The sequence below is a fragment of the Lytechinus pictus genome, chromosome 6 (genome assembly GCF_037042905.1).
Source record: "Lytechinus pictus isolate F3 Inbred chromosome 6, Lp3.0, whole genome shotgun sequence".
In the NCBI taxonomy this organism is placed as follows: Eukaryota; Metazoa; Echinodermata; class Echinoidea; order Temnopleuroida; family Toxopneustidae; genus Lytechinus; species Lytechinus pictus.
In genome coordinates, this window is record NC_087250.1 from 2,348,552 (window position 1) to 2,375,419 (window position 26,868).

Genomic DNA, 26,868 nt, shown 5'->3' on the forward strand with positions numbered 1-26,868 from the left:
ACCTTCAGCATCTTATAAATTCATGTATGGAAAGTGTACTATAAAAAGTCTTTGTATTACTATTATTATTATCATAGAGGAAGATAGAATGAGTTTACCTGGCAGTGCACATTGTCTCATACTGACATCATCTATGGCTACATCACCAAACACGGTGTATTGACGTACTGACTGAAACTTCACCTGCAGTGTGACAAATTGATGGAAGGTCATGTCAGTAAACTTACAATAAGTTTTTCCATTGAAATTAGTAATATGGAATCCCTTTATCCCATGCCCATCAAATCATTATTGTGGATTAAAACAAATTGCAACTTTAATCTCTGAAAACTGCATTCAATTTTGTGTTTTGAAATAATGACAGTTTTATATATAAAATAAAATAATTTTTGGCAAATTTACAGTACAATAGTTCCCTTTCTCTTCAATGAAATCACATTATCCTATTAAAGACAATGAAATGATCATTGTTGAATCAAATCACTTGCGACTTTAACCTCAATGAACTGCAATCAATTTCAAAGTCATGACCATTACATTAAAAGGTCGCCAATGTTGATAATTCATCTCTGAATTAAGATTCAGGTTTGATGGAAAGACTTTTCCCATAGGCACAGTTCTGTTTCATAAGATTTTGCTTTGATTTTCATGATTCTCAGTGCATTTAATGAAGCTCATTTTTTTACTGTAAATTTTGTGCTCTTTCTGAATTCTGTGAGTTTCCCCTTCTCCATAATCATTGAAATCTGGGGCTCATAAGTTACAATTAGGCATCATAGTTAGGGTTCGGAGAGCGATAGAACACCATCTACATCCTGGCTTGCGCTCATCGGTTCTGACGTCACTCTTCATGTACCCATCACACACTTTAAGGGACATGGAGACCGTGCCTTTACTTCTATTGCTCGACACTTTTGGATCTCGCTCCCCTCTTCACTCCATGAAATTGACATCATTGAACTCTTCTATAAATCGTCTCTCAAAACTCACTTATTTCAGCAGATATGTAGTAATTAGCTTAATTGGATGAGCCTGCGCCTATGAATGTTTTTAACAGAAATATGATGCAATATAAATACTGTGGATCATTATACAAATATTGAACTTAAGCACATGCATGAAGGGCCAAATAAGAACGATGTGCGAGAAGAGCCATTGGATATACTGCACCGAGGTCCGCAGGACCGAGTGCGGTATATCCATTTGGCTAGTCGAGCACAGAGTTCATTATTTAGGTCCTCTATGCACAAGAATGCGTGCATTGTTTGTTTTATACAACCCCCCTCCTCCCCCATGTTACTGAGTGGCTCTCTAAATTCTAGATCATTCTAGATAATTCCAGATTTCGCACTATCCTGCACTCTGACGTCAGAGTGCAGGATAGTATTTTTGGTATGACGTCAGAGTGCAGGATAGTGCATTTTGGATGCAATAGTGCAATTCGCTGAATATCATGTGATCCCATTTGGACCAATCAGATTACAGAACATTCTTGGGAGTTGTATAACATCGTCTTACATTGAATCCTCCAGGAATTCTTCCAAGAGCTGCAATGCCCTCATGCCAGGTGTCTCCTTGGCTTCCGGTCTTCACCCAAGGTCTCATCAAGAACTTCTCCTCCTGTATGTAAAGCTCTAGAGAACCGATGTCTTCACCGTACATGTGATACCAGAACCAGACCTCGCAGGTCGCTGCAGCATTGTGATGCATGCGAGATGAAAACACCGCCCATCTTGTACCGGAGTTAGGAGTGGTGCCAACGTACATATACCAACCTAGTGCAAAGAGATGAAATACATGTAGTATAAAGATAGTATATTATAGTGTAATGCAATATGCAATTTCATTGCATCCAGTGATGCATGCAAAATGAAAATACTACCCATCTAGTACCGGAATTAGGGGTGATGCAAACTAGTGCAGAAGATCAAATAGTAAATAGATATTACATAGTATAATAATACTACTACTAATAATAGTAATAACATTTATAGGGCGCTTTATATGGGTGCACAGGTGGGCTTACTTATTCATTAAAATGTTAACGTTGAACAAAGATGAATTTTACATGAGGATTTGAATATTTAAACTTCCATGGCATTCAGTGATGCATGCGGGATGAAATCACCGCCCATTGTGTACCAGTTAGGAGAGGTACTGACATACATATACCAACCTAGTGCAGAAGGTGAAATAGTAAATAGATAGTACATGGTGCAATGTGCTTTCATTGCATTCAGTGATGCATCAGTGCTGGATGTAAGCACGGCCCATCTCTCCCAGAATTCAACATGGTGCTAACATATACCAACTAATTGCAGATGATGAAATAGTAAATAGAAAGTACATAGTGTAATGCACTATGTCATTATCCCACAGTTACCTAGGTAACAGTCAGAATACAGTGTTTCTCAGCCAATCAGAGCCACAGATTGCACTGAAATTGTTAGACCTGACCACTTTCATAATATGCTCCCTGGTAATCATCAATGTTATCATTGAAATATCAGTAATGTTAATTTTGCTTTCAAGGTGCAAATTGTCTTGAATTTCGGTAATACCCATTTCATCAATGAAGAAATATGTATGTACCTTTTACAAGGCCCCCATCATCATCACGCATAATCGCTTATGATGGCGATCTCCTGCATTTCTTTAAATCATCCTCTTGTTTTGAAAAATGTATAATACCTCTTGTTGATATACTTATACTATGACTATCATTATTTTGTTATATATTACCTTCGTATATTGTATACATGTATTTTAAAATTCTGATACTGATGTGAATGTAGAAATGATTAAAATGAAATAAAAATCAAATACATAAATATGATTTAAGAATTTACCGAATGCAGTAAGTGTGGTGTGATCGAAGGCTGGACCAGTGTTTGAGTCTGGTGTATCACCTTGATGTCTAATGAACTTATAAACATTGTGACCAGAATTCCACCAGCGACAGGTACCCTCTTCAAAATCACATGATGATCCTACAGATATAACAAAAGAAATAAAAATATGCAACATTTAATACAACGCGTAATACAAATGTTTCTAAGTGCTGCATACTATTACCCCAGCTGTAGCACGGTTACCTTATCAGACGCTCAAGCATTCAAGGAATTCCGTCCTACCGGGTTCTCAATTACTACACCTAGGTGGAGAGTGGCAAATGTAGATAGACGCCTTGCCAAAGGACGTGAGTGACATGATGGGATTCCAACCCCGGACCTTGTGGTTGAAAGTCACAGGACTTATCCACCAAGCCACAACACCTCTACTACTAGTACTACTATCAGGACATAAGGAGATGGCAAGTTGGTCTCTTATAAGGATAATAGAAGTAGGTACTTATAGAGAGCCATCTATCTAGAAATAATCTATTTTAAGGTGCACCATTATTATTTCCACATCTAATGGTAGCTGTTACATGAAATGAAAGACAAAAGTAGAAGTCTCAATTGTAGCATAAAATATCAACTGGTAGGAATAAGCTTCATCTATTGACAGCTGAAGAGCTAGAGCTGCCGTTTCCAGTTACATGTATGTGTGCATTCAAGAATTAAGTGTAATCCTGCCATGGTACACATTCACATCTCCTGGGTTGAGTGTAAGCATACAATGGATCAATTTTTTTACACCATGGCTTGGACTTGAACCCACAATCCTCTGTTTCAAGGTCCGGAGACCAATCCACTGGGCCACAGCGCTCCATAAAATCAAACTGAAAATGAATGCTGTTGGTGCTTGTATTGGGACAGATTGAAACTGGTAACTTACCACAGTCACTTTCGTCCCTCTGGTTTGGACAATGAGGTATGAAATCACAAAACTTGCTGTATGGGATACATGTATTATCAGGATCTTCACAGTAGAAATCACAGTCTGTGGGCTCGGCTGAAAACAATATCAATAAAATTAGTAATTAATAAGAAAAACAAAATTGATGATAATAACAATAATGATGGTGATGAAGATAATAATATCTTGATCTTGAAATTGATTTATATTATAAAATAAGCAATCACTGTCTGGGTTCAGCTGAAAAACCATATAAATCATTATAATAAATACAATAATAACAAGAGTAATGATAATAAAAACAATGCTGCTGATGACAATAATGATAATACTCTAATAATAAAAGTAATAACAACGTTTCAGTTTGTTCATCATTTTGAACACTGCCTCTCTTTAAAATAAAGGAATGATTACAATCGATCAAAAGTAATAATAAAGAAAACAACAACATTTGATAAATAATAATTGATTCATGAATCTAAGTGGATATCATGTAAATGGATATCATCTCTTGTACAGTATGAAACACAGTTTACGTATATACACTTGACAACTGTTCGATAAGACTGAATATAAAATTTGTTTGATTAATTCATCTAGAACTATTTAAAAACAAGTGTGATGATATATAATCATAATTTGAAACTCTTAGAAAGCTTAGAAATAATTTTTATTATAACAATTACCGGGGCATTCTCCATCATAGAAAGCAATATCATCAAGCGATATATCACCGGAATTAGATGTCCCGACTGTAGCATAAAATCTAAATTGGTAGGAATAAGCTCCATCTATCACATCTAATGGTAGCTGTTACATGAAATGAAAGACAGAATTAGAATTCTCAATTGTAGCATAAAATATCAATTGGTAGGAATAAGCTTCATCTATTGACATCTAATAACAGTTGTTTTTATATATGAAATGAAATACAGAATTAGACATCATAATTATATCATAAAATCTAAATTAATAATAATATTCCGCATTTATAAAGTGCTTAATACATCGGAACGACATCTCTAAGCGCTTTACAGACATATTGTTACCCCGGTCATCGGATCCTTGCATGCCCGCATACAATGTATGCACCTTCTCCACTCCCTGGGGAGCATTCCAAAAAGAGTTCCAAGACTCAATTGCTAGGCATACTACATATATATAGGCTTTCACATCCTACCGGGTACCCATTTAACACCTGGGTGGAGAGTGGCAAAGTGTGGATTAACGCCTTGCCAAAGGACGCTAGGCCATGGTGGGATTCGAACACACGACCCTCTGATTACAAGGCAAGAGTCAGAACCACTACACCACGACGCTTCCAATTAGTAAATAAGCATCCCCCACTACACCTTCATGTACTTGTATCTAATCAGTAAAAGGGAATACAGAGTTAAAAGTCCAAACAGAAGCGTAAAAAAAAATTGAGGAATAAACTTTGTCAATCACATCACTTGCATTTGTTACATAAATGGAAAGACAGAATAAGACATCTGAATTGTTGCATAGCAATCTCAATGGGAAGAAATGTTTTGTATATCACATCTAATTGGACATTCTACAATAATGTAAAGACATAAAAAGATTTGAATTAAACTATTATAATGGGTCTCTAAACCATGGGAGGGTGTAAAGATTACAAAGAGAGAAAACACAGAAAGTCTCAGAGTCTCTAAAATTAAGTGTGGGTTCTGAAATTGTAAATGCTTTGGATTGAATTGTAAAATATAATGATATATTTATGTATTATTTACATGAATGATCTGTTTTAGTATTGTGTTCACAATGTGTCCAACAAGAAATACAAAACCAAGAATTATCAAATATTCAACATATATACTTCATCACAAAGACAACAGACAAATGACAAATCATGATAGCAAATCTTAGTCTCCTCTTTCTTTTGGTTTAACTAAGATGATTCCTCATTCATGCATGATTGACAAAAAGTTACAATTTACATTGAATGTGTAAATCTCTCTTTCTCTTTTTTTCCTTTGCCACTTTTTCCTCCCTATTATGATTTTGTAAGTACTTTTTTGTGTGTTACCACTGTAATTATTATTATTTGAATTACTTTCTCTTATTTTTGTTGTCGCTTATTCGTTTTATTTTGATATTTGTGGATTACTTGTTTTAAGTTTGTTTTCTGTGTCCGTCTCGATTTTTGTATACAGTTGTATATATAGTTTGTTTATAATTAGTATTGAAACTAAGTTTAGGGGCTTGCCTTCTCTACAAGCTTTTCTTGGCAAGTCCCTCCGTTCATTTCTTGTTTCTTTTCATTGATAATATTACTGCAACAAATTGTAGCTTTGTTTAATTTATATTCAACATTTGTTACGAAATTTCATTGATTTGTCTGTATTATCAATTATATTGAATATGTATTGTTACTTTGATTATATTTTGAAAAAATTGTTGAACGGAAATAAAATCTAAATCTAAATCTAAATCTGTATAATATCTACACTATACAATCTTAAGAACTTTCAAATTAGTGGGGAAACATGTCAATGAAATTTGAACTGTAATCTATATAGTGTGCCACTCCCCTACCGGTTCCATGATATTTACTCTGACAACAATTGCTCCGATGGAATATCTGCACGTTAAGCCAAACATGAAATCTAACCTCCAAAACTAAATTAACCCTAACCTTTTTTTACATTATTCTGAACAAACCCTACCCCCCATGGATTGATTAACTCACCAATTGTTGTCTCCAGTATGCTCCTTTATTTCCGCTCAGTTTCTTGAGATTGGTGAACTTTGATTGTGTATCAGCCTGTCTCTGAACGTACAGAGATCCTACTGAAGTTCCGTACATGTAGTAATAAAACTCCAAACATCGCTTCTCAGAGGCAAGGAAATCTCCAGACTTTAGAATAGCTTTCTGATTCTTTCGCATGTCAGAAGACTCTATGTAGATGTAGGTACCTACATGTAGAAGGGTAGAGAAAATACATTAGCAGTGATAGCCACAGCAATGATAATGATGGTTATGATGATGCTGATGAAGGGATCTAGGGGTAATTGTCGAGAATGAATTAGGAATGAAGTCCCATGTTAACAGTATTTGTAGGGCTGCTGCAATTGGGTTACACAAAATTGGGAAAATGAGAAAATATCATGATAGGAAAACAACAGAAAAGTTAGTGCATGCCTTCATTTTAAGTCACTTAGATAACAATAATAGTTTATTATTCTGAATACAGGAATCACTTCTCGATAAATTACAACATATCCAAAATTCTGCTGCAAGACTTATAACTCGAAAAGGAAAGTTTGAACACATCACCCCTATCTTATCTGACCTTCATTGGCTACCCATTCGATCAAGGATCAAATATAAACTTCTCATATTAACATTCAAATGTATTCATGGTATTGCCCCTGCTTATCTTCAAGAACTTGTCCAAATTCATAAACCCAAGCGTAATCTCCGTTCTGGCTCACAAAATCTTCTCTCTGAAATTACTGTCAAGACCACATCATATGGGGATCGGGCTTTCCAAAAAGCTGCACCAGCACAATGGAATTCTCTACCACCGACATTAAGAAATATTACCCAGCTTGAGAAATTCAAAGTACAATTAAAAACCCACCTCTTTCAGAATGTTTAACTTAGTCACATGTAGGTCCAATCCATGTTTAATATTCTTTGATCTTATGTATAATTATTTGATGTCTAATTTTTAAATTTACAATTCTCACCACATTTCTCGCTTTCCTCGCGCATAGAGACCTGTAGGTGTTATGCATATTTAAGAACTGTACTATTATTATTATTATTAGTGACGATGATAATAAGATGATTGTGATAAGATGATGGTGATAATGATAATGATGTACATTGTATTATCCACACCAACATCTTGCATCCAGTGTTTCTTCGTACCAAAAACGGGTTTCAAGATTATGATTATCACTGAATATTGACACTAACATGAACACTTAACACTCAATATGTCTTACCACAAAGTGTATAAAATGTATGATGCCACTCTCAATATCAGCACCAAAACCTTACAGCCTGTGTGTCTTACCATACTGCGTTCCAAATGTATGATCGGCTGGTGGACCAGTAAAGTCGGTCGGTGTTTGTCCTTGAATGAGTTTCCAATCAAAGTCATCAAGTTTCTCTTCGTTTGTCCATGTGCAGAGTCCAGTCTCAAAGTCACATGACCCAAACGGCTGACAAGGTGTGGTGCTTAGGGTGATATCATCGACTGATATAGCTGCATTCATCGTCCGATCTCGGCTTGACGCTTGGAAGCGGACCTAACAATAGATCAAACCAAATTTAACTTAAATCAAATGAAGAAATTGAATGAAATTGAATTATATAGAATTAAATGGTGCTATTGCATGGAATCTATCTATCCGTCAAAACAAAGAATACATGTAGATAAATAAAAAGGCAATGACAAATCAAGAAGATATTTTACAAAGATGCATGAAGATAAGGGGGAAATAGTAGAGAATAATGATGATAAAGGAGCAAGCATAGGGTAAGAGGAAGATAAACTAAAAAATAAAAATAAGAAAGGGAGGAAACACAAAATATAGCAGATAGGGAAGGTAACTTGTCAATAGTTTGTGCTGCATATGTTAGCAAGGGAACATGCTATAAGAATGCTAAGCGTCTTTTCATTTCAGCTTTCCTGCAGACCCCATTGTATATGGTGACTTTGATGATTTATAATGAAAAGATTCTTGCAAGATTCCTACAGGAAAGACAAAGTTCTGACTTTTTACAAGGTGCCTAAAGCACGACAATGGAAAGAAAAATGAGAAGAAATAAAACAGGATACTACGGAAATAAAACACTAAACTACAGAAAGAGAGAAAAAAATAAAACACGAGACTACAGAAAGAGATAAAAAAGATAAAACAGGAGACTACAGAAAGAGATAAAAAATAAAACAATAAACTACAGAAAGAGATAAAAAAATAAAACATGAGACTACAGAAAGAGATAAAAAATTAAAACACTACACTACAGAAAGTGATAAACAAATAAAACACTACACTACAGAAAGAGATAAACAAATAAAACACTAAACTACAGAAAGAGATAAACAAATAAAACACTAAACTACAGAAAGAGATAAACAAATAAAACATGACACTACAGAAAGAGATAAACAAATAAAACGCTAAACTACAGAAAGAGATAAACACATAAAACACTAAATTACAGAAAGAGATAAACAAATAAAACACTAAACTACAGAAAGAGATAAAAAAATAAAACACTAAACTACAGAAAGAGATAAACAAATAAAACACTAAACTACAGAAAGAGACAAACAAATAAAACACTAAACTACAGAAAGAGATAAAAAAATATAACACTACACTGCAGAAAGAGATAAAAAAATATAACACTAAACTACAGAAAGAGATAAACAAATTAAACACTAAACTACAGAAAGAGATAAACAAATAAAGCACTACACTACAGAAAGAGATAAACAAATTAAACACTAAACTACAGAAAGAGATAAACAAATTAAACACTAAACTACAGAAAAAGATAAACAAATAAAGCACTACACTACAGAAAGAGATAAACAAATAAAACACTACACTACAGAAAGAGATAAACAAATAAAACACTAAACTACAGAAAGAGATATAAAAATAAAACACTAAACTACAGAAAGAGATAAACAAATAATACAGAGAAAGAAAAGGATGCAACAGAGTAAGAATGAGGGGAAACAATCATATGAAAAGGAAAATAGAAAAAGGTGGGTTGTCATGGGTAAAAAAGAAAAAAAGGAAAGAGAAGAACTTGTACCTTGAAATAGCCGTCTGTATTATTAAGGTTGACCTCCATGACATGCCATTCATCTTCATGAACAATACCATCCATCTCCCATAACAATTCAGCCTCACCGGATACTAACTGAACCTTATAAATCTATTGAGAGTAAATAAAGATAAGAGCAACAATAAAAACAAATAATAATCTCACATTTTTGTGCCTTTTTTGTGGGGCAATAATAGAGATGGATTTGTTTACCACACTTTCCTCAACATCATGCAGTTACTGTATATTTCTATTGCGCTTGATACTTTGTATCGTATTGTAACCCCTGCTGTAGCTGAACCACTATATCGGCGCTTTAAGCATTCAAGGAATAAATCCTTCCCTCTTTCTATTTCAAAGTGATTACAACCACCATTTAAACACTTTTAGTTTTCTTTGGTTCTCAGTCATGGTTCTACTTACTAAAGGACAAGTCCACCCCAACGGAAAGTTGATTTGAATAAAAAGAGAAAAATCAAACAAGTATAATACTGAAAATTTCATCAAAATCGATTGTAAAATAAGAAGTTATGACATTTGAAAGATTTGCTTAATTTCACAAAACAGTTAAATGCACATCCTGGTCGGTATACAAATGGGGAGACTGATGATGTCATCCACTCACTATTTCTTTTGTATTTTATTGTATAATCACTGCTTTTCGTTTACCTTAAACTGGCAATATTTAGAGTTGACCATGTAATATGACATTGATAAGCACTGCCCATCTCCAGTAGTAGCTGCTATCGGTCCACTGTCTACAATCCCAACGTCTTTATTTGAAGACAGGCTCGTCATGTCAGCAATAAAGACATGGCCTGAAGAAAAGAAATAGAAAATAGGTTCATTTAAAAATATTCATTCAATTTAATAAGTAAATTCAATTCATTATTATTAGCTTTTGCTAACCACTTGCGGAACAACCAAGCATGCGCTGAACAATACTGTTCATCTTGGTTTAAGGTGCTCAGCCAAGCCAGGAGTTTCACTCATTTACGCATGCTCGAGGCAGCGTATATTCAGCTAACAAACCCGATTCTGTGCTGCCAGAAGGAGTTCGTAAGAACCCTTGCGTTCGCTTCATGTACCAAGCCTAACTTGTTTACTTGACAGCCAATCATGGCTCGCTATTTAGCGTCCATTGTCTATTTCGGTTCTATAATTGTTTTGCTCTAGCGTTTTAGTAATTCATGCGATTTTACTCCGATGAGTGCATGTCGAAAAGCTTCAGTATGTCCGTTTTTAAGGCTATTTTACCACTTTGCGATACCAAACACTTATTCATTATCATTCAATAGATGTCCATAGCAGGTTAAACTAATCAAATTCATTTCATATCACGATTATTCTTACCATATTCAGTCCTATACGTGGTGTCTATCGGTGGTGCAATTGATTTTGAATTTGCTTGTATGACAGCCCAATCAAACTGATCAGGGGTAGTCTGGCTGTAGAAGCACTCTCCATTCTCAAAATCACAAGAATCTATGGAAGTACAAGAGACAAAGTGGTTGGGATGATTACAATGAATACTATTCTGCTTTCATAAAGCACTTCATACATGTAGGCCCTAGCGCTATGGATCTAAAGTAACTTTACAGATCTGCATACAGTGGTGCTTAAAAGTTGTGAACCCCCACGGGAAAATGAACATATTAAAAGTATTCAAATTCTGCCGTCATTTAGATATTTAATTGTCAGGAAATAAAATACATGTAGTACAGTCAATATACTTGATGTATAATTATTAAATTTACAATTATAACCACATTTCTCGCTTTCCTCAGAGAGGCCTGTAGGTGTTATGCGTATTAAGATCTGTACTATTATCATGATTATTATTAGTTTGTTTCTGTGGGCTCGCCAGACATTGCAGTGTTGTTGTCTAAGTTCAATGTTCAGCATGAAAGAGTGCATTTTCTCCTCGGGTTCACTAACTTTTTAGCACCCCTGCATCACTACCCAAGGAATAGAATTGCAGCTTGCCTTCAAACAAAGCGTGCACTTCCAACAAGGGTTTCCAAACTCTTGGCTTTCAGATTTTACAGGGTAACCTGGATGGAGAGAGGCAGAGTGTGTCTTCATGCCTTGGCAAAGGATGCTATGACGCAGTGGGATTGTAATATATGACCCTCCAATAAGCTACAGTGGGATTCTAACATACAGCATTCAATTACAAGATGCGAGTCAGAACCATTTCATCATGCACTGGTGTCGATCCGTGACGTCACACTATTCAGTTGGGGGCGGGGATGACACAACAGATGATCCCCCCTTGAACAAAAGATTCACAACACAAATCGACCCCCCATGTCATGGTGTGCTGTGATTCTGACCTGTGTATCTCTATCAGAGGGTCATAAGTGCAAGTCCTACTCCCAAGCACTGTTTTTTTAAGCAGTGGGATTGTAATATATGACCCTCCAGTAAGCTCCAGTTGGATTCTTACATACAACATTCAATTAAAAGACGCTAGTCAGAACCATTTCACCATGCACTGGTGGGGGGGATGACACAACAGATGATCCCCCTTGAACAAAAGATTCACAACACAAATCGACCCCCCATGTCATGGTGTGCTGTGATTCTGACTTGTGTATCTCTATCAGAGGGTCATAAGTGCAAGTCCTACTCCAGAACACTGTTTTTAAGCAAGCAAATTATCCATATTGTGCTTCACTCAACCCAGGTGAGGTACATGTACATGTGAATAGGGCAAGCTCAAATTCATGAGAGAAGTGTATCTCACTGAAACTCACCAGGCGTAGAACAGACCCCGGGATGGAAGCTAATGTCATCTATGGCAACGTCACCACTATCGTTAGGTCCACGCACTACTTCAAGGATAATCTAGGAAAAAGAACATGAATCAAGAGCATGATAGTGCGTGCTGACGCCACAAAAAACAGAGGGTACAGGAAAACGAAAGCTAGTCAGTTTTCATGGAATTGAATTTACAATAAAAATAATTTTTTCAGTGGGAAAATTAGCGCAGGGTGGACAGATGGGGTTGGTAATTTTGAATGGTTAAAGTTTCCAATCAGCACTAACCACTGCAGTAACACTACTTGTAGCTTAACTTTGTGATATTACTTTGAGCCTTTAACCCTAACAAGTGGAACGCCTCTGGCAGTCTCGCCTGCATTACGCGATTTAATATAGCAGCAGTGCTAACTTTGAAAACATTCACAAAACACCATTCATATAATGACATAATACCATGTTCATTGACCATAAATGACATTTGAACGGTGACTTAAGACTTGTCAACTACACCGATGTCCACATTTCATTCACTCTATCTATAAACTTTCAAAGTTATGATGGCAATTCAACAATTACCCCAACATTGCCTAAGTTTATTGACCTTAACTGACCTTTGACCTGGGTTTTGTGACCTGAAACTCACAGGGGATGTTCAGTGATACTTGATTACTCTCATATCCCAAGTTTTATGAACTAGATCCATAAACTTTCAGAGTTACGATGGTACATGTAATTCAACAAATACCCCCAACACGGCCAAAGTTCATTGACCTTTAATGACCTTTGACCATGGTCATGTGACCTGAAACTCGTACAGGATGTTCAGTGATACTTGATTACTCTTTTGTCCAAGTTTTATGAACTAGATCCGTAAACCTTCAGAGTTAGGATGGTAATTTAACAAATACCCCCAACACAGCCAAAGTTCATTGACCTTAAATGACCATTGACCATGGTCATGTGACCTGAAACTCGCACAGGATATTCAGTGGTACTTAATTAACCTAATGTCCAAGTTTCATGAACTAGATCCATAAATTTTCAAAGTTATGATGGTAATTCAACAAATACCCCCAACTTGACCAAAGTTCATTGACCCTAAATGACCTTTGACCTTGGTCACGTGACCTGAAACTCAAGCAGGATGTTCACTTTTATTTGATTAACCTTATGCCCAAGTTTCATGAACTAGGTCTATATACTTTCTAAGTTATGATGTCATTTCAAAAACTTAACCTTCGGTTAAGATTTTGAAAATAATTCTCCCAACATGGTCAAAGTTCATTGACCCTAAATGACCTTTGATCTTGGTCATGTGACCTGAAACTCAGGCAAAATGTTAAGTAATACTTGATTAACCTTATGTCCAAGTTTAATGAACTAGGTCCATAGACTTTCTAAGTTATGATGTCATTTCAAAAACTTAACCTTAGGTTAAGATTTGATGTTGACGCCGCCGCCGCCGTCGGAAAAGCGGCGCCTAAAGTCTCGCTCTGCTATGCAGGCGAGACAAAAACACTGGGCTATGACGATGCATAAGAAAATGGGGGGGGGGGCTGATTCAGCCCCCAGTATGATCTCCGCCGTTGGTCGCATGGTCATGATGAAAACGGTACATGCATTAGTCATGGTAAAATCAAATTCTCCAAGAAAATCTCATTGCTAATTAATTATGCTAATGTGATTCTGATCAAATGTACTTAAAAATTGAATATCACAATTATTTTCTAATGTATTTCTTTGTTTTTTTACTTACGATATTTTATTGTTTTATCAATAGAAATCGTCTGGGACTTTATTGTGACCATAAATAACATGAAATTAGTTGAGTTTAATCTGTACGAGGAGAAATATTAATGCACTTATGAATTTGGGCTAAAAACACTATTTGTGTTGTATTTGTACACAAATTCACACTTTTTAGCAATTTTGAGTCTGCATGCACTTACGAAATGTTGCGTAATTTCAGAACCTCGTACCCGGGAATAGCAAATACATGTAGTTGTGCGTGACTTGAAAATAATATGTCAACAAGTGGCGCAAAAAAATGTCTTGGGGGGAGGGGCTGAATCAGCCCTCTCAATCTTATTAGGGTTGAATTGGACTTTAACGTATGACCTGAAATGACATTTGACCTTAACAAGCAATTTCCAACACCAACATCAAATAAATCCCAGTATATCTACATGTATAATCCTAGTTTGATCAACTAAACAAAAAGTAAAATGAGAATCTTGCCACTGGACTTTTTAACATTCATGGCAGACAATGATGGCTGGACGGATACAAAATTGAGGACAGATGCCTTTTGGATTCCTAAGTCTGAACTTTACCCTATTGTGGTCAAGACAAAAATGGCCTCTCTGTTAAAGACAGATAATAATAAATGATAAAAAAATAACAAAAGTTGAACTCACATAGTAAGTTCCCGTATCTGTGAAATGAATATGGGCTGGTTTCCAGTGAGGGCCTCTCGTCCTCGTCTCAGTCCACACAGCAGTCTCTACATCACCGTTCTTCTCATAGACTGTGAAGGATCCAATATCTTCTCCATACATATGGAACCAGTACGTCATACAGTATCCAGTCTTATCAACATTCTTCAAGGCTGCAGAGTTCAAACGGGCGATGTCACCGGGCTCTGGATCACCGGGTTGGTGATTAGACAACTCGGCATATACGTAATATCCTTTAAAGATGTAAGGGAAAGTTGTAATAAGTCTAAACGTACTTTAAAAAGGCAAAGTTCAATTGGGTGATGCCGCTAGATATCTGGCAAGACATTTCAATTTACATTCACATGAAAAATCCTAAGACAGGATGAAACCAAAAATAATATTGGTATCACTGTGCGCAGTTGAGGCGTAGGCCTCTGAGATCTACTACACACCTAGCTTCTTAACTAACCAGAGTCTGCACACTCCTCAATGTGTTAAGTTAGAAAAAAAAATCGTCAAACATTTGGTTAAAAAGAGAAAAATAAAAAAATTGGGATATTTGACATTTTGACTCAAGTCACAAAAATCTAAGTGAAATCATCCTCGCTCAGGTCTGATATTGGTTTTTTACTTGATTTAGAGAAAGAGATGCCATGTCCCATGCAACCTTTGACCTTATGACCCATAAATCTAATCAGATCATCTTATCTTTAACCCTTAACGTGCCATGAACACATATCTGTGCATCCACTGGAGTGCCACAAACACATTTCCGTGCAATGGTCATACAGCTATTGTTATGCCTATTGCATTAGGAAGAGTGCATTGCATGCATGAGTGATTCCATTGTTCAGTTCAGCTTATCGTCAAGAGGTTTAACATTATTGTCTCAAGAGTGATTCTTTTTTTATGAATAAAAATATTAATATAGACTCTTTGAACAAAAAATGGTACTCGCTGATTACAGTGAATGGCACATTAAGAGTTAATATGCAAATATGGACCTTATTTGAAACTAGCCATCACAAAAACAAGGTATATGAATAGTAAAGAGAAACTTCTGTGATATTTGACCTTGATAGAAACCAAAGCTAATCAGATCATCCCTCCTATATCCACAATAAACGAATATTCAGTTGATCCTTCAAGTGCTCTTGATAGGTCCATACCTGTTTGGTCCATCTTGGTGTGGTCTGCACTGGGTCCTGTTCCTGGAGTAACTGTCTCACCTGTAGCCCTGGTCCAGTTGAAGTCATCCTTGAGATCTTGGGTCCAGTTACAGAAACCATTCTCAAAGTCACAGTTATGAATGTCAGGTACTACAAAGACCAGAAAATGAGGCATAAAAATAACCAAAGTTTTTTGTCCAAAAAAAATAACCAAATTGAACCAAAACTAAACAAACAGTTATATGATATATTTTGTTTTATCTTGTTTTGTCACGTATTGTTAATATTGTAACTTGTTTCATGTATTACTTCAATTGTTATTTCCTATGTTTTTTATTCTTACTGTCATTTACTTGCTGCATTTGTATCACTGTCATTTATTTGGCATGGAACCCCCTGCTTTTCAAGCCTCTGTCTTTCCTAGGGTGTTTGATCTCCACATTTTACAATGTATATATCTACTCATGTGATTTTTTACTTGATAAATAAATTGAATTGAATTGAACCATTATATATAACAATTAAACTCTTTGCCCGCTTTATTTTGCTAGAGTAACACTCAGTGGGCTGCCAACTTCGATTCAAGTCACATTTCATTCACAATACACACAGAGTGTATTGAACACACACACACACACAATAGTGATGTGTGCATTAAACTGTTCAGGGTACACACAAAGCTTTTCTTTACCATTAATCAAATATTGTGAGTTGAATAAGCATTGTCCATACAAAACCCTGATATGGTTGCACCTCAAACTTAATGTGGCACAGAAGAGATTATGTCCGTGTCGGACAAAGAGTTAAAAAAGAGGGTAAAGAGGAAGAAAATTCCATAAAATAATCACCCTACAAGAGCTATGACTCATAAAGACTCCCAATATTGGGGCTCAGACGTATATCAGGCGTCGTGGTCTAGTGGTTCTGACTCTCGCTTTTCAAACAGGGGGTCGTGGGTTCGAATCCTAGCCGTGTTTTCCTTCAGCAAGAAATTTATCCACACTATGCTGCACTCAACCCAGGTGAGGTAAAAGGGTACCGGCAGGAAATAATTCCTCAAATAACTGTGTGCACCTGAATCGGTAGCCTACATGTACATGTAGCTTTGCCGGGTAATAATAATAGCAGGGCGCGCTGGGAGAACAGTTTTTAGAACTGAAGTGGCTACCCTGGGTAAATATGCCATTATTATTATTATTATATTTTATGGAACACATCCTCATAACCAAAGCAGTTAATAACAGTACATGTACTTACATGCCGTAGGCGGGGGAGGCGGTTGAGTAGGTGGTGGCATGGTGACCGTGCAAACGGAGGGAAGTAGGAATATGTCATCTAAAGCAATATCACTGGTGTAATTGAACCCAACAACTCCTTCAAAGATTACCTGGAAAATACACACAAAATAAAAAAAAACATGCAGAAATATTACTTGATAAACCAAAATGGAGAAGTATGTGCAGAAAGAACTGCAACACAACTCTAAATATCATACAGACTTTCAATCGTAACACCTAGAAGTGCAAACGTCTTTCTTTAATGGGGTTACATGTAGATGCATACAAAGCTTTGGGATAGCCTTGTAAACTAATTTTTCAAAGGAATTCACAGGGTTTCAATATCAGTGTTGTCCATGTAGAATTTGGAACATATACATGCAGTTTGCTCCTTTACGTTGAACTTTAAATGTAAAAGATTAATGTTTGCAGTTGCAGCAAACAGTCATTTCACGAGAAAGCCTTAATTTTTCTTCTAGGGCCATTTCTTACAAATCTTTTATTTACACATACAAATGCTTGGGTGGTCATTTATTGGATCCTGTTAGAAGTAATCTTAAGATCCTTACCTCAACTGGCATTTACTTTAAAGTCAAATTCTGTTACACTGCTCGCCTATTGCACAAAATTATATAGTAATAATTGATGAATTGTTTGTCATTCATTACATTTGTTTGATCAATTTGATACCTAAACTATTTTGTATGCATTGTAATCCATGTCAAAGTATATGTATATGTATATCTCCCGTTATTATGAGCTTGACAATAAGTATTCTATATTATAATTACAATTATTAACAATAAATACTTATTCCCACCCAGAATGTTGTGGGTGCGTCCACATTGACCTGTCCTTGTATCCATATATCCCCATGATTACCACTCTCTGTGAATAGTAGTTTAGGAGCCGTGTTCTTAGTGGCAGTGTAAACATTCAGATCTCCCATTCCAGCACCATACATGTGGTACCAAAACTCCAAGCAACGACCTACAAAGAGAAGAAACACCAAACAAAACACAAAATGGAAAGTTATAAATAACAAGTGGAACCATAAAAATCAAATTTATGATGACAATTCCTCAAATATCCCCAACATGGCCATAGTTCCTAGACCCTAAGTGACCTTTGACCTTGGTCATGTGACCTGAAACTCAACCAGGATCTTCAGTGATACGCTATTACCCTTATGTCCAAGTTTCATGAACTAGGTCCATATACTTTCTAAGTTATGAGGACGTTTCAAAAACTTAACATTGGTTAAGATGTCGATGTTGATGACGCCGCTGCCGCATGCAAGACAAATATCCAAAGGTATTGCTAAGAACATCTTTCAACGTTTAAACAGAAAAGTTAGTTTTCATCAAGCAGTATATAGGTCTATGATTGGTTTTGGAGACATCTGTGCGGCCCTGGACAAGACTTTGCTTCAATCTCTCTCACACTTGGGTCAAGAAATTGAGCCATGTCGGACTCGATCATCTATGTGGATTACATGCATCCAATTAGAAGGTACCATGTGACCACTTTATAAAGTGCATTGCACTGAGCGCTGTCTCACCTGTAAGTCCACTAAAACTTTCCTAAATTAAAAGATATTTTGGGACTAACATACCTCCTGTTGGTGAGAAATGTTCGCTAAGTAACCAAGACTTGAATCCTTCGTCACTGAAAGATGACTCAACAAAGACATAGTGACCTGAAAAAAAAAGAATCAACAATAAATCAAGTCTTTGTTTAAAGTGTATGTGCACTATCCTACTGAAAAGACTGTTGAAGCTTTGCTGCATTGTAGAAATAAATATCAATTGAGATTGGGTGGTCCTTTTCAGGACCAACATATGCCCAAGAAAGATACATGTACATGGTGTACCGTGAAACCTACTACACTATTTTTCTTCGCCATGGAAACCTTCAGAAGTTAAATATCAATTGCATTAACTCATTGAATACTGAAGGCTATCATTATCAAAGGTTCTGTATAGGGATTATCCAGTTCCAGCTGGCAAAAGGATACAAGTACTATATTGAATAGTATAACCAATATGTATACTACATGTAGTCCATTTAGTGAGGCTATGGAGATTAGAAAATTCAGTGATAAATTGATATAGCTTTTCATTATAATTCAAATCCTTTAATCCTTCAAAAGCTTTTGTCAAGGTTCAATAATATCAACTATACTCAAGTATCATCTAGAATTTCAACTTTAGAAAGATGCAGCTTCAGCTTTTGAACTTTTTTCGACCAATGATTCTTTAAATTCAATGAAAGATATACTAATTCTTCACTACACTGTCCCAAAAAACATTCCCCAGCTTTGATATCTGATATCGTGGAGCGTTGTGGCCCAGTGAATTAGTCTCCGGACTTTGAAACAGAGGGTCGTGGGTTCAAATCCCAGCCATGACGTAATGTCCTTCGGCAAGAAATTTGTCCACATTGTGCTGCACTCAACCCAGGTGAGGTGAATGGGTACCCGGTAGGAAAAAATTCCTTGAATGCTCGAGCGCCCGATCAAGGTACATGTAGCCGTGCTAAATCGAGGTAATAATAATAGCAGGGCCCGCTGGGAGAACAGTTTTCGGAACTGAAGTGGCTACCCGGGTAAATATGTCATTATTATTATTATTGTTGTATGTCTCACCATATGCAGTCTGTAATGTATGATCAACAGCAGGTCCGGTGAAAGATGAAGACGTAGTGCGGCTCCCTATCATCCAATCAGCGTCATCATTCTGGTAATCATTGTCAAATCCGCACATGTCAAATTCAAACGTACAGGAGCCTTGGGCTGAACAGAATCTATCATCAATGTTAATATCATCAATGGCCATGCTGCTATCGGGGGAAATCCCTGATGATGTAAGCTCTATGTAGATCTGTAGTTAACATAAAAATAAACTCTGTGATTACAGTTGTGATAGATTAAAGGAAAATTAAACCTTTGGAACAAGAAAACTTGTGTGAAAACAGAAACATCAAACAAACAGATCAACAAAAATTTGAGAAAAATGGCGCCAACAATGAGAAAGTTATGAGCATTTGAATATTGCGATCACTAATGCTATGGAAATCCTCGCATTGGCAATGCCACAAAGATGTGCGATGTCACTTGTGAACAACTCTCCCATTACTTTAGTATATACCTGTATTTCACTTATTCTGCCTCTTTTATCACATCTATTGGTAGATCATGTATTCTTTCTACAGAAAGGCATGTACATGTACTACAGATTTTCAAAGAATACATGTATATTATGGATAAAGAGTTTGTATCACCATACGAAAGAGCAAAAATAGACATTTTGGAGGCATTTTATAGTCCATCAAAGGGAAAGTTGTTCCCATTGCAATAGAGGATCTCCATAGCATTGGTGATCGCAATATTGAAATGCTCATAACTTTCTCATTCTTTGTCCGATTTTTCTCAAACTTTCTTTTACTTCTTCTTTGATTTTTCTGTTTCCATACATGCCCACTCGTTCCAAAGGTTTCATTCCCCTTTAAAGCGATTAATGCAACTTGTCAAAAATCTGTGCCTTTCAGCAGGAATCCTGCAAGATGGTGATGGTGCTACATGTATGTGTCTTTTCATTGCAGCTTCCCTGCATTCCTCATTCTTTCATGTTTCTGTGATGAAATGTGAGGAATGAAATTGAAAAGCTACTTGCGACATTTCTATTCAAAAGGCGCGACTCTGAATTTTTTTAGTGTACTTTACAGATACATGTACATCATTACCCATGTCAATAGATCTTGGTTGATTGTCTACAGCATATGAACTTTATCCACTCCCTGGGAAGCATTACAATAAGAGTGCTAAGACTCAATTACTACGCATAATACATATGCTTTAGCATCCTACTGGGTATCCATTTAACCCCTGGGTAGAGAGTGGCAAAATGTGGATTAATGAAATACAACATACAGGTAAGAATGATTTGTAACTTTTGCCAAGAATAGGGATATTTCCAAATCTGTAATTATCTATTGTTCACATCCCCAGCTAGGACTTACAGAGAAGTGTCAGAAAGCTTATACTGCCTTTTACATGAGGTATTTTTGAAATTGTTCTTATCAAATGGTTCTTTGGTTATCTACAAAACAATGTTCTTATCTTCATTTTTTTTTAACAATAATGACCTTTGACATATGACACCATGACCAAATGAATCACAAAAATATGGAACCTGATTCAACATCTTAAGTCAGGATAATAATAGTTGTAATTTTACCCTCTGAAAAAGAACTATGAATCCTAATATCACTATCGTCATAATAAAAGAAGAATCACAGCGAGAGTGAGGCAAAGACAATCATGCCGAACCTTATAGCTTTTGTCAAGATTAGGAGTGATCTCTAGCTCTGCTCTGACCCATCGATCACCCTGGTCACCGGTCTTGGTCCAGCTTGGACTAACAAACAGATCCCCATCGTCCTGTCTATAGACCGACAGAGTTCCAGGACCAGATCCACTCATATAATAGTAGAACGACACGCATCGTGGACCAGTGTGGTAGTAATCCTTACTTTGTAAGATACCAGTGGTCCTTGGACCATTCATACTAGTATCAACATACAGGTAATATCCTAAAGGTTTGTTAAGAGAAAATAGAAACAAATAAAATATATAATAGTTTTCTCGAGAATGAAATGGATTTATTCAACATATTTCATTTGTTCAAGGTTATTTGAGGTATTTCAGTTAAGCAATTGAGTTCAGTAGCTAGGTGGTGTAATAAGGCAATACAATAAATTGTAATATTAATAGGCATTTATATAGCGCCTTCTATCTAGAAATATTCTATTCTGAGGCGCATTGTTATTATTATTATTACCCTGGCTTTAGCTGTAGGTGCTACTTAAATATCAAATTATTACTATTTTTATTTCTTCAACATTCAATCAAGTACGGCGACAATGATCTAAGAAAACATACATGTACATGTAAAAAATGATACTCTACTTCACAACCTCCACTTTCTCACCTTTCCAATTTACCTCCATTTCTATCAAATTTTCTTATCTCAGTCCTTCCAGGACTTTACACATATGTACTGTTTATACAGTACACCATCATGCAAACCTTCAAACGTCAGACATGTAGATTTAATAGTGTTTTGAGAGAGAGGAAAAATTAAATTGTACTACCTGTGTTTGTAAATGTTGTGTGATCAACATCTGGTCCTTTTCCTTGAGAAGAGAGAGCAGTTCCTCGCAGCCAATCAAAATCATCGCTTTCAGAACCAAGATTCTTCCAATCACAGAAATCAAGTTCAAAATCACATTCCACTGTAAAAATAGGAGTACCAATATTGAATAATTCATTTCTAATTGGTCTAATGCCAATTCATTCAATTACATCTAGTCTACTATCATTTGGTCTAGCTGCCATCAGTTTGTCAACTATCCACAGGGTCTAACTGCTATTTTACCCACATCAAATCAAATGACAGCTGTCAATGAAAGTGAAAATAATCACTCATCTATGAATTTTAGCTCAAAACACATTTTGCATTGACTTTGTAATGAAATCATGTTTTTGAACAATTTTGGGTCTGACATACACTGTACATAATGTTGCATAATTTCTAAACAGGGGGTGGGGTTGCTAATAGGCCCTCCCAGGTAAGTCAGGGTTAAAGAACTCAATGTTTGCATAACTTACCTGTATCAATACAAGCGCCCTCTTTAAACATGATGTCATCGATTGCGATATCACCCGAGAACCAGTTACTTCCACAAACTGATTCCAGGACCAGTTCGTAGTTTGAGGTCGTTATTATGTTCCTTTGCCCCAGCATCCATGTGTTACCTTGGTTGCCATTCTTGGTCCAAATCTGTAAACAAACATTTCAATCCCAAAATTATATTCTCTAACACCTAAACAAGGGCATTTTTTGCCCATTTTCATTTAATAATAAGCAAATAGCAATAGGGAAAAAGTTGGTTCTTGTATATCACTCATGTCATTCACATACATGTACATGTATGACTCTCCTTGCACCCCACAATTTCCATCAACTCAATCTCAATGTTAGATGAAGTTTTCTGTGAAGATAATGCCAACATATTCAGACCAAGGCAATGCTATCGGTTAGTGTTATTTATTGATTTATTGACTATATTTGTATATGTTTGAATAAATTTCTATTTATAATGATATTATTTGTGACTTGTAAACACATCACAATTCTTTATTAACTCTTTGTATGCTGAAGGAGGCAGCGTAGCTCAGTCGGTTAGAGCGCATGTTTTGGATAAGATCATACATGTAGATCTCAACGTGAGGGGTTCGAGTCCCGCTCATGCCGAAACGCGTCTAACAAAAAATCTGATGCAATAGCTTTGTGTGTTAGCGTGCCTCACCACTGTATTCAGTGCAGGTGTGAATGCAGTTGGAAAACACTCCGTCCATCGGAAAGGACGCAAATGTCAACCTATGCACGTTAAAACCAATACACTATTCATCAAAGAGTAGGGTGTTCACCCGGTGTATTGCACCTGCCGGCCCCCAGTACTACAATACTGCAAGAATCTTCAGGATTGAAGGAGGCAGTCAGTGTAGCTTGAAGAAGAACCATGAACCCCTCTGTGCTGAATTACTTTCAGGGAGGGATCGGGAGAGGTAAATGAAATGGACGTGCTCAATTCAACTCGCTTTAATTTTTCACTGCAACATTTTGAGGGAAAATGTTTCACAGCAAAGTTGTAGAGAATTCCCCAAGCTTTCTGACATTTTTGAAAAAAAAAATGATCAGAAATTTGGTAAATAATGTCTACTTTCACACGTATATGGTATTATTATGGTAAAGGATTAATACAATGGATTGTTTGTTTGAGCGTGAACTGCAAAGTTGGCGTGGCATCGAGTGTCCATTGGTGTGAAGTACACAAGGAAAGGGTAAATATCTATCCACCTACATGTATCTATAACATTGCCGCACCTAACATGTTGGAGAGGTTTTCAATATAAATTCTTTACAGTATATCATTATTTTAACCACAGATTAAAGTTTAATATGTAAAGATAATGGGCTTCATGATATCAGACATATTCATTCGGTAAGAATGTGTCTGGAATTCTTCCTCCCTTGGCCCTAAAGTCCGTTTGACACGCTCTACTGCAGCTGCCCACCCCTACAGAGTGGCTATCCAAAGACCTCTCTTCATCAATCTTCATGTATACCAAGGACGGCTCAGCTGTGGAATTCACTTCCTGCCAACACATTCCCTCTAGCTGCCAACATGTACAGATTTAAGAATAGAGTTAATTCATATTTTCATTAGCTTGATGAAAACCCTTCTACTATGAATGTAATTATGGTTTATGTGATAGTTATGGGGCACTTTTCATTATTTTATGATGGCAACATGAGGCCCAAGCAACAATCTAAAAAAAAAGCATAAGAAGAATGAACTGTTATATACATGTACCACTTAAGGGCACCCAACATCATTAAAATCATACTTACCAAAACTTCATTATTTCCATCTGTATCTCTCTGAATGAGATTGAGAGACCCAACACCAGGGCCGGACATGTGATACCAGAATGAGAAACAGGAGGGTTGATTATCAGTTGATCTGAGGGCGCCAGACAATAAACGAACAAAATCTCCTTCCTCAGGTAGTTTTTTAGCAATCGCAACAGCAAAGTAACCTAATTGAAAAACAACAGACAAAATGACAATTTGTTCCACCATATTGTTAACCATGAGTTCAACGTGAGTTCCACCAGCTACTATCTTTTTTTAAAAAGTGCATTGCACTATGAACTATCCTACCCATAGGCAAACTAAAATGAACATAACAAAATCTATTCCACAAAGTGCATTGCTCCATGAACCATCCTTCCTAGGCCACACACAGAGTTGGCATTGGCATTTGCCCATTGTGCCACCGAGTTTCAGATTTGGTGCTCATTTGTTCAGATATGATTGAGCACAAAATCTTAATTTTGACAGGGACAATCTCAACAAGCATGGCTTCTCTCGGGGTCCTAAAAACCATCCATGTTGTTATATAAACTATGTAAAATAGTGATCCATGTATCCATTTGGGGTTTTGAATCCATCCATCCATCCATCCATCCATCCATCCATCCATCCATCCATCCATCCATCCATCCATCCACCCACCCACCCACCCACCCACCCATTCATTCATTCATTCATTCATTCATTCATTCAATTCATCCATTCATTCATTTACATTCCATGTTTGTGAGCCATATACCCTCACTGTACGGACACAAGCCTAAAAGTATTACTAACTGTGTGTTGCACTATCCGTCCAATGAGCACAATATAAGAATGGATAAAAACACACACAAGCCTTAAATTCTAGTGTGTTGAATAGATAAAAACACACACAAGCCTTAAATTCTAGTGTGTTGAATTGATAAAAACACACACAAGCCTTAAATTCTAGTGTGTTGAATGGATAAAAACACACACAAGCCGTAAATTATAGAGTGTTGAAAAGATAAAAACACACACAAGCCTTAAATTCTAGTGTGTTGAATATATAAAAACACACACAAGCCTTAAATTCTAGTGTGTTGAATTGATTAAACACACACATGCCTTTAAATTCTAGTGTGTTGAATAGATAAAAACACACACAAGTCTTAAATTCTAGTGTGTTGAATAGATAAAAACACACACAAGCCTTAAATTCTAGTGTGTTGTATAGATAAAAACACACACAAGCCTTAAATTCTAGTGTGTTGTATAAATAAAAACACACACAATTCTAGTGTGTTGAATCACCTTCACAAATGGTCATTATTTATCAAACCAATCAACTGACCTGTCCCATCAGTATGGTCAGCCGATGGACCAGCATAACCAGTCCCAGAAGGAGGTTTACTTAATAATCCAAAATCAAGAGAATCTGAGCCGTCGGCCTGTGTCCAACCACAGAAGGTTCCATCAGAATCACCAGGTCCAAAGTCACAGGTTAGGTCTACAAGAACAAAAAACACACAAAACAAAATAACATGTTAATGTCAGCTGTATCAGCTAAGCCAACCGCGTAGCCAGGATTTCATTTTGGAGGGGGCGGTAAATGCACGCGAAGCGTGCCAACACTTACAGATCGCGCGAAGCGCGCTCCCTAGGGGGTGGGTGCAGGGAGGGGGAGTTTCCCCCCTCCCGCGCGAAGCTTTTGGTGTTTCATAAATTAAAATGAAAAGGAGCCGTCTCTCTTGTCTCTAGTACCTATATCAGCTCCAATTCAGTTGACTATATTGTGATTTTGAACCCTGTTTTCAAAAAAGATTGTGAACGCACAAAAAAGGAATACAATGGAGGATATTAAAATAATAACCCCGCGCGAAGCGCGGAAGCTAAAGCGTTTTATCAATTTTTTTGCCATGAAAAGGGTCCCGAGAAAAGGTTATTCTCAAACATATATTGAATACTTCCCTTGGAAAGATCAGATTTGATTACAAACAATTTAGCGACAGTGCATATCCTTAACTCGCAAAACAGAGAAGAAGAAGTGTATATGCCGGGAGGAAGATATTCCTCCCCGCGCAGAGCAACGAAACTCTGAAATTTCAAAGGGCGGACATTTCATCAAATGCA

At 36.6% G+C, this 26,868-nt stretch overlaps 1 protein-coding gene across 1 annotated transcript in view; it reads right to left on the reverse strand.

Annotated features, from left to right (window-relative positions):
• Positions 1–26,868, reverse strand: part of LOC129263584 (MAM and LDL-receptor class A domain-containing protein 2-like) — a 123,299-nt gene that overhangs the window by 72,861 nt on the left and 23,570 nt on the right. The window contains exons 20-41 of the mRNA XM_064100617.1: positions 26,090–26,245; positions 24,751–24,938; positions 22,944–23,115; positions 22,427–22,567; positions 21,603–21,865; positions 19,920–20,154; positions 18,888–18,971; positions 18,093–18,262; positions 17,253–17,382; positions 15,996–16,145; positions 14,806–15,077; positions 12,382–12,472; positions 10,976–11,107; positions 10,292–10,440; positions 9,611–9,733; positions 7,851–8,085; positions 6,515–6,741; positions 4,488–4,611; positions 3,781–3,897; positions 2,850–2,990; positions 1,519–1,775; positions 99–183 (exon numbers count right to left, since the gene is read on the reverse strand). Of these exons, the coding sequence (XP_063956687.1) occupies positions 99–183; positions 1,519–1,775; positions 2,850–2,990; positions 3,781–3,897; positions 4,488–4,611; positions 6,515–6,741; positions 7,851–8,085; positions 9,611–9,733; positions 10,292–10,440; positions 10,976–11,107; positions 12,382–12,472; positions 14,806–15,077; positions 15,996–16,145; positions 17,253–17,382; positions 18,093–18,262; positions 18,888–18,971; positions 19,920–20,154; positions 21,603–21,865; positions 22,427–22,567; positions 22,944–23,115; positions 24,751–24,938; positions 26,090–26,245 (3,642 nt within the window). The remainder of the gene's footprint in view (positions 1–98; positions 184–1,518; positions 1,776–2,849; positions 2,991–3,780; positions 3,898–4,487; positions 4,612–6,514; positions 6,742–7,850; positions 8,086–9,610; positions 9,734–10,291; positions 10,441–10,975; positions 11,108–12,381; positions 12,473–14,805; positions 15,078–15,995; positions 16,146–17,252; positions 17,383–18,092; positions 18,263–18,887; positions 18,972–19,919; positions 20,155–21,602; positions 21,866–22,426; positions 22,568–22,943; positions 23,116–24,750; positions 24,939–26,089; positions 26,246–26,868) is intronic.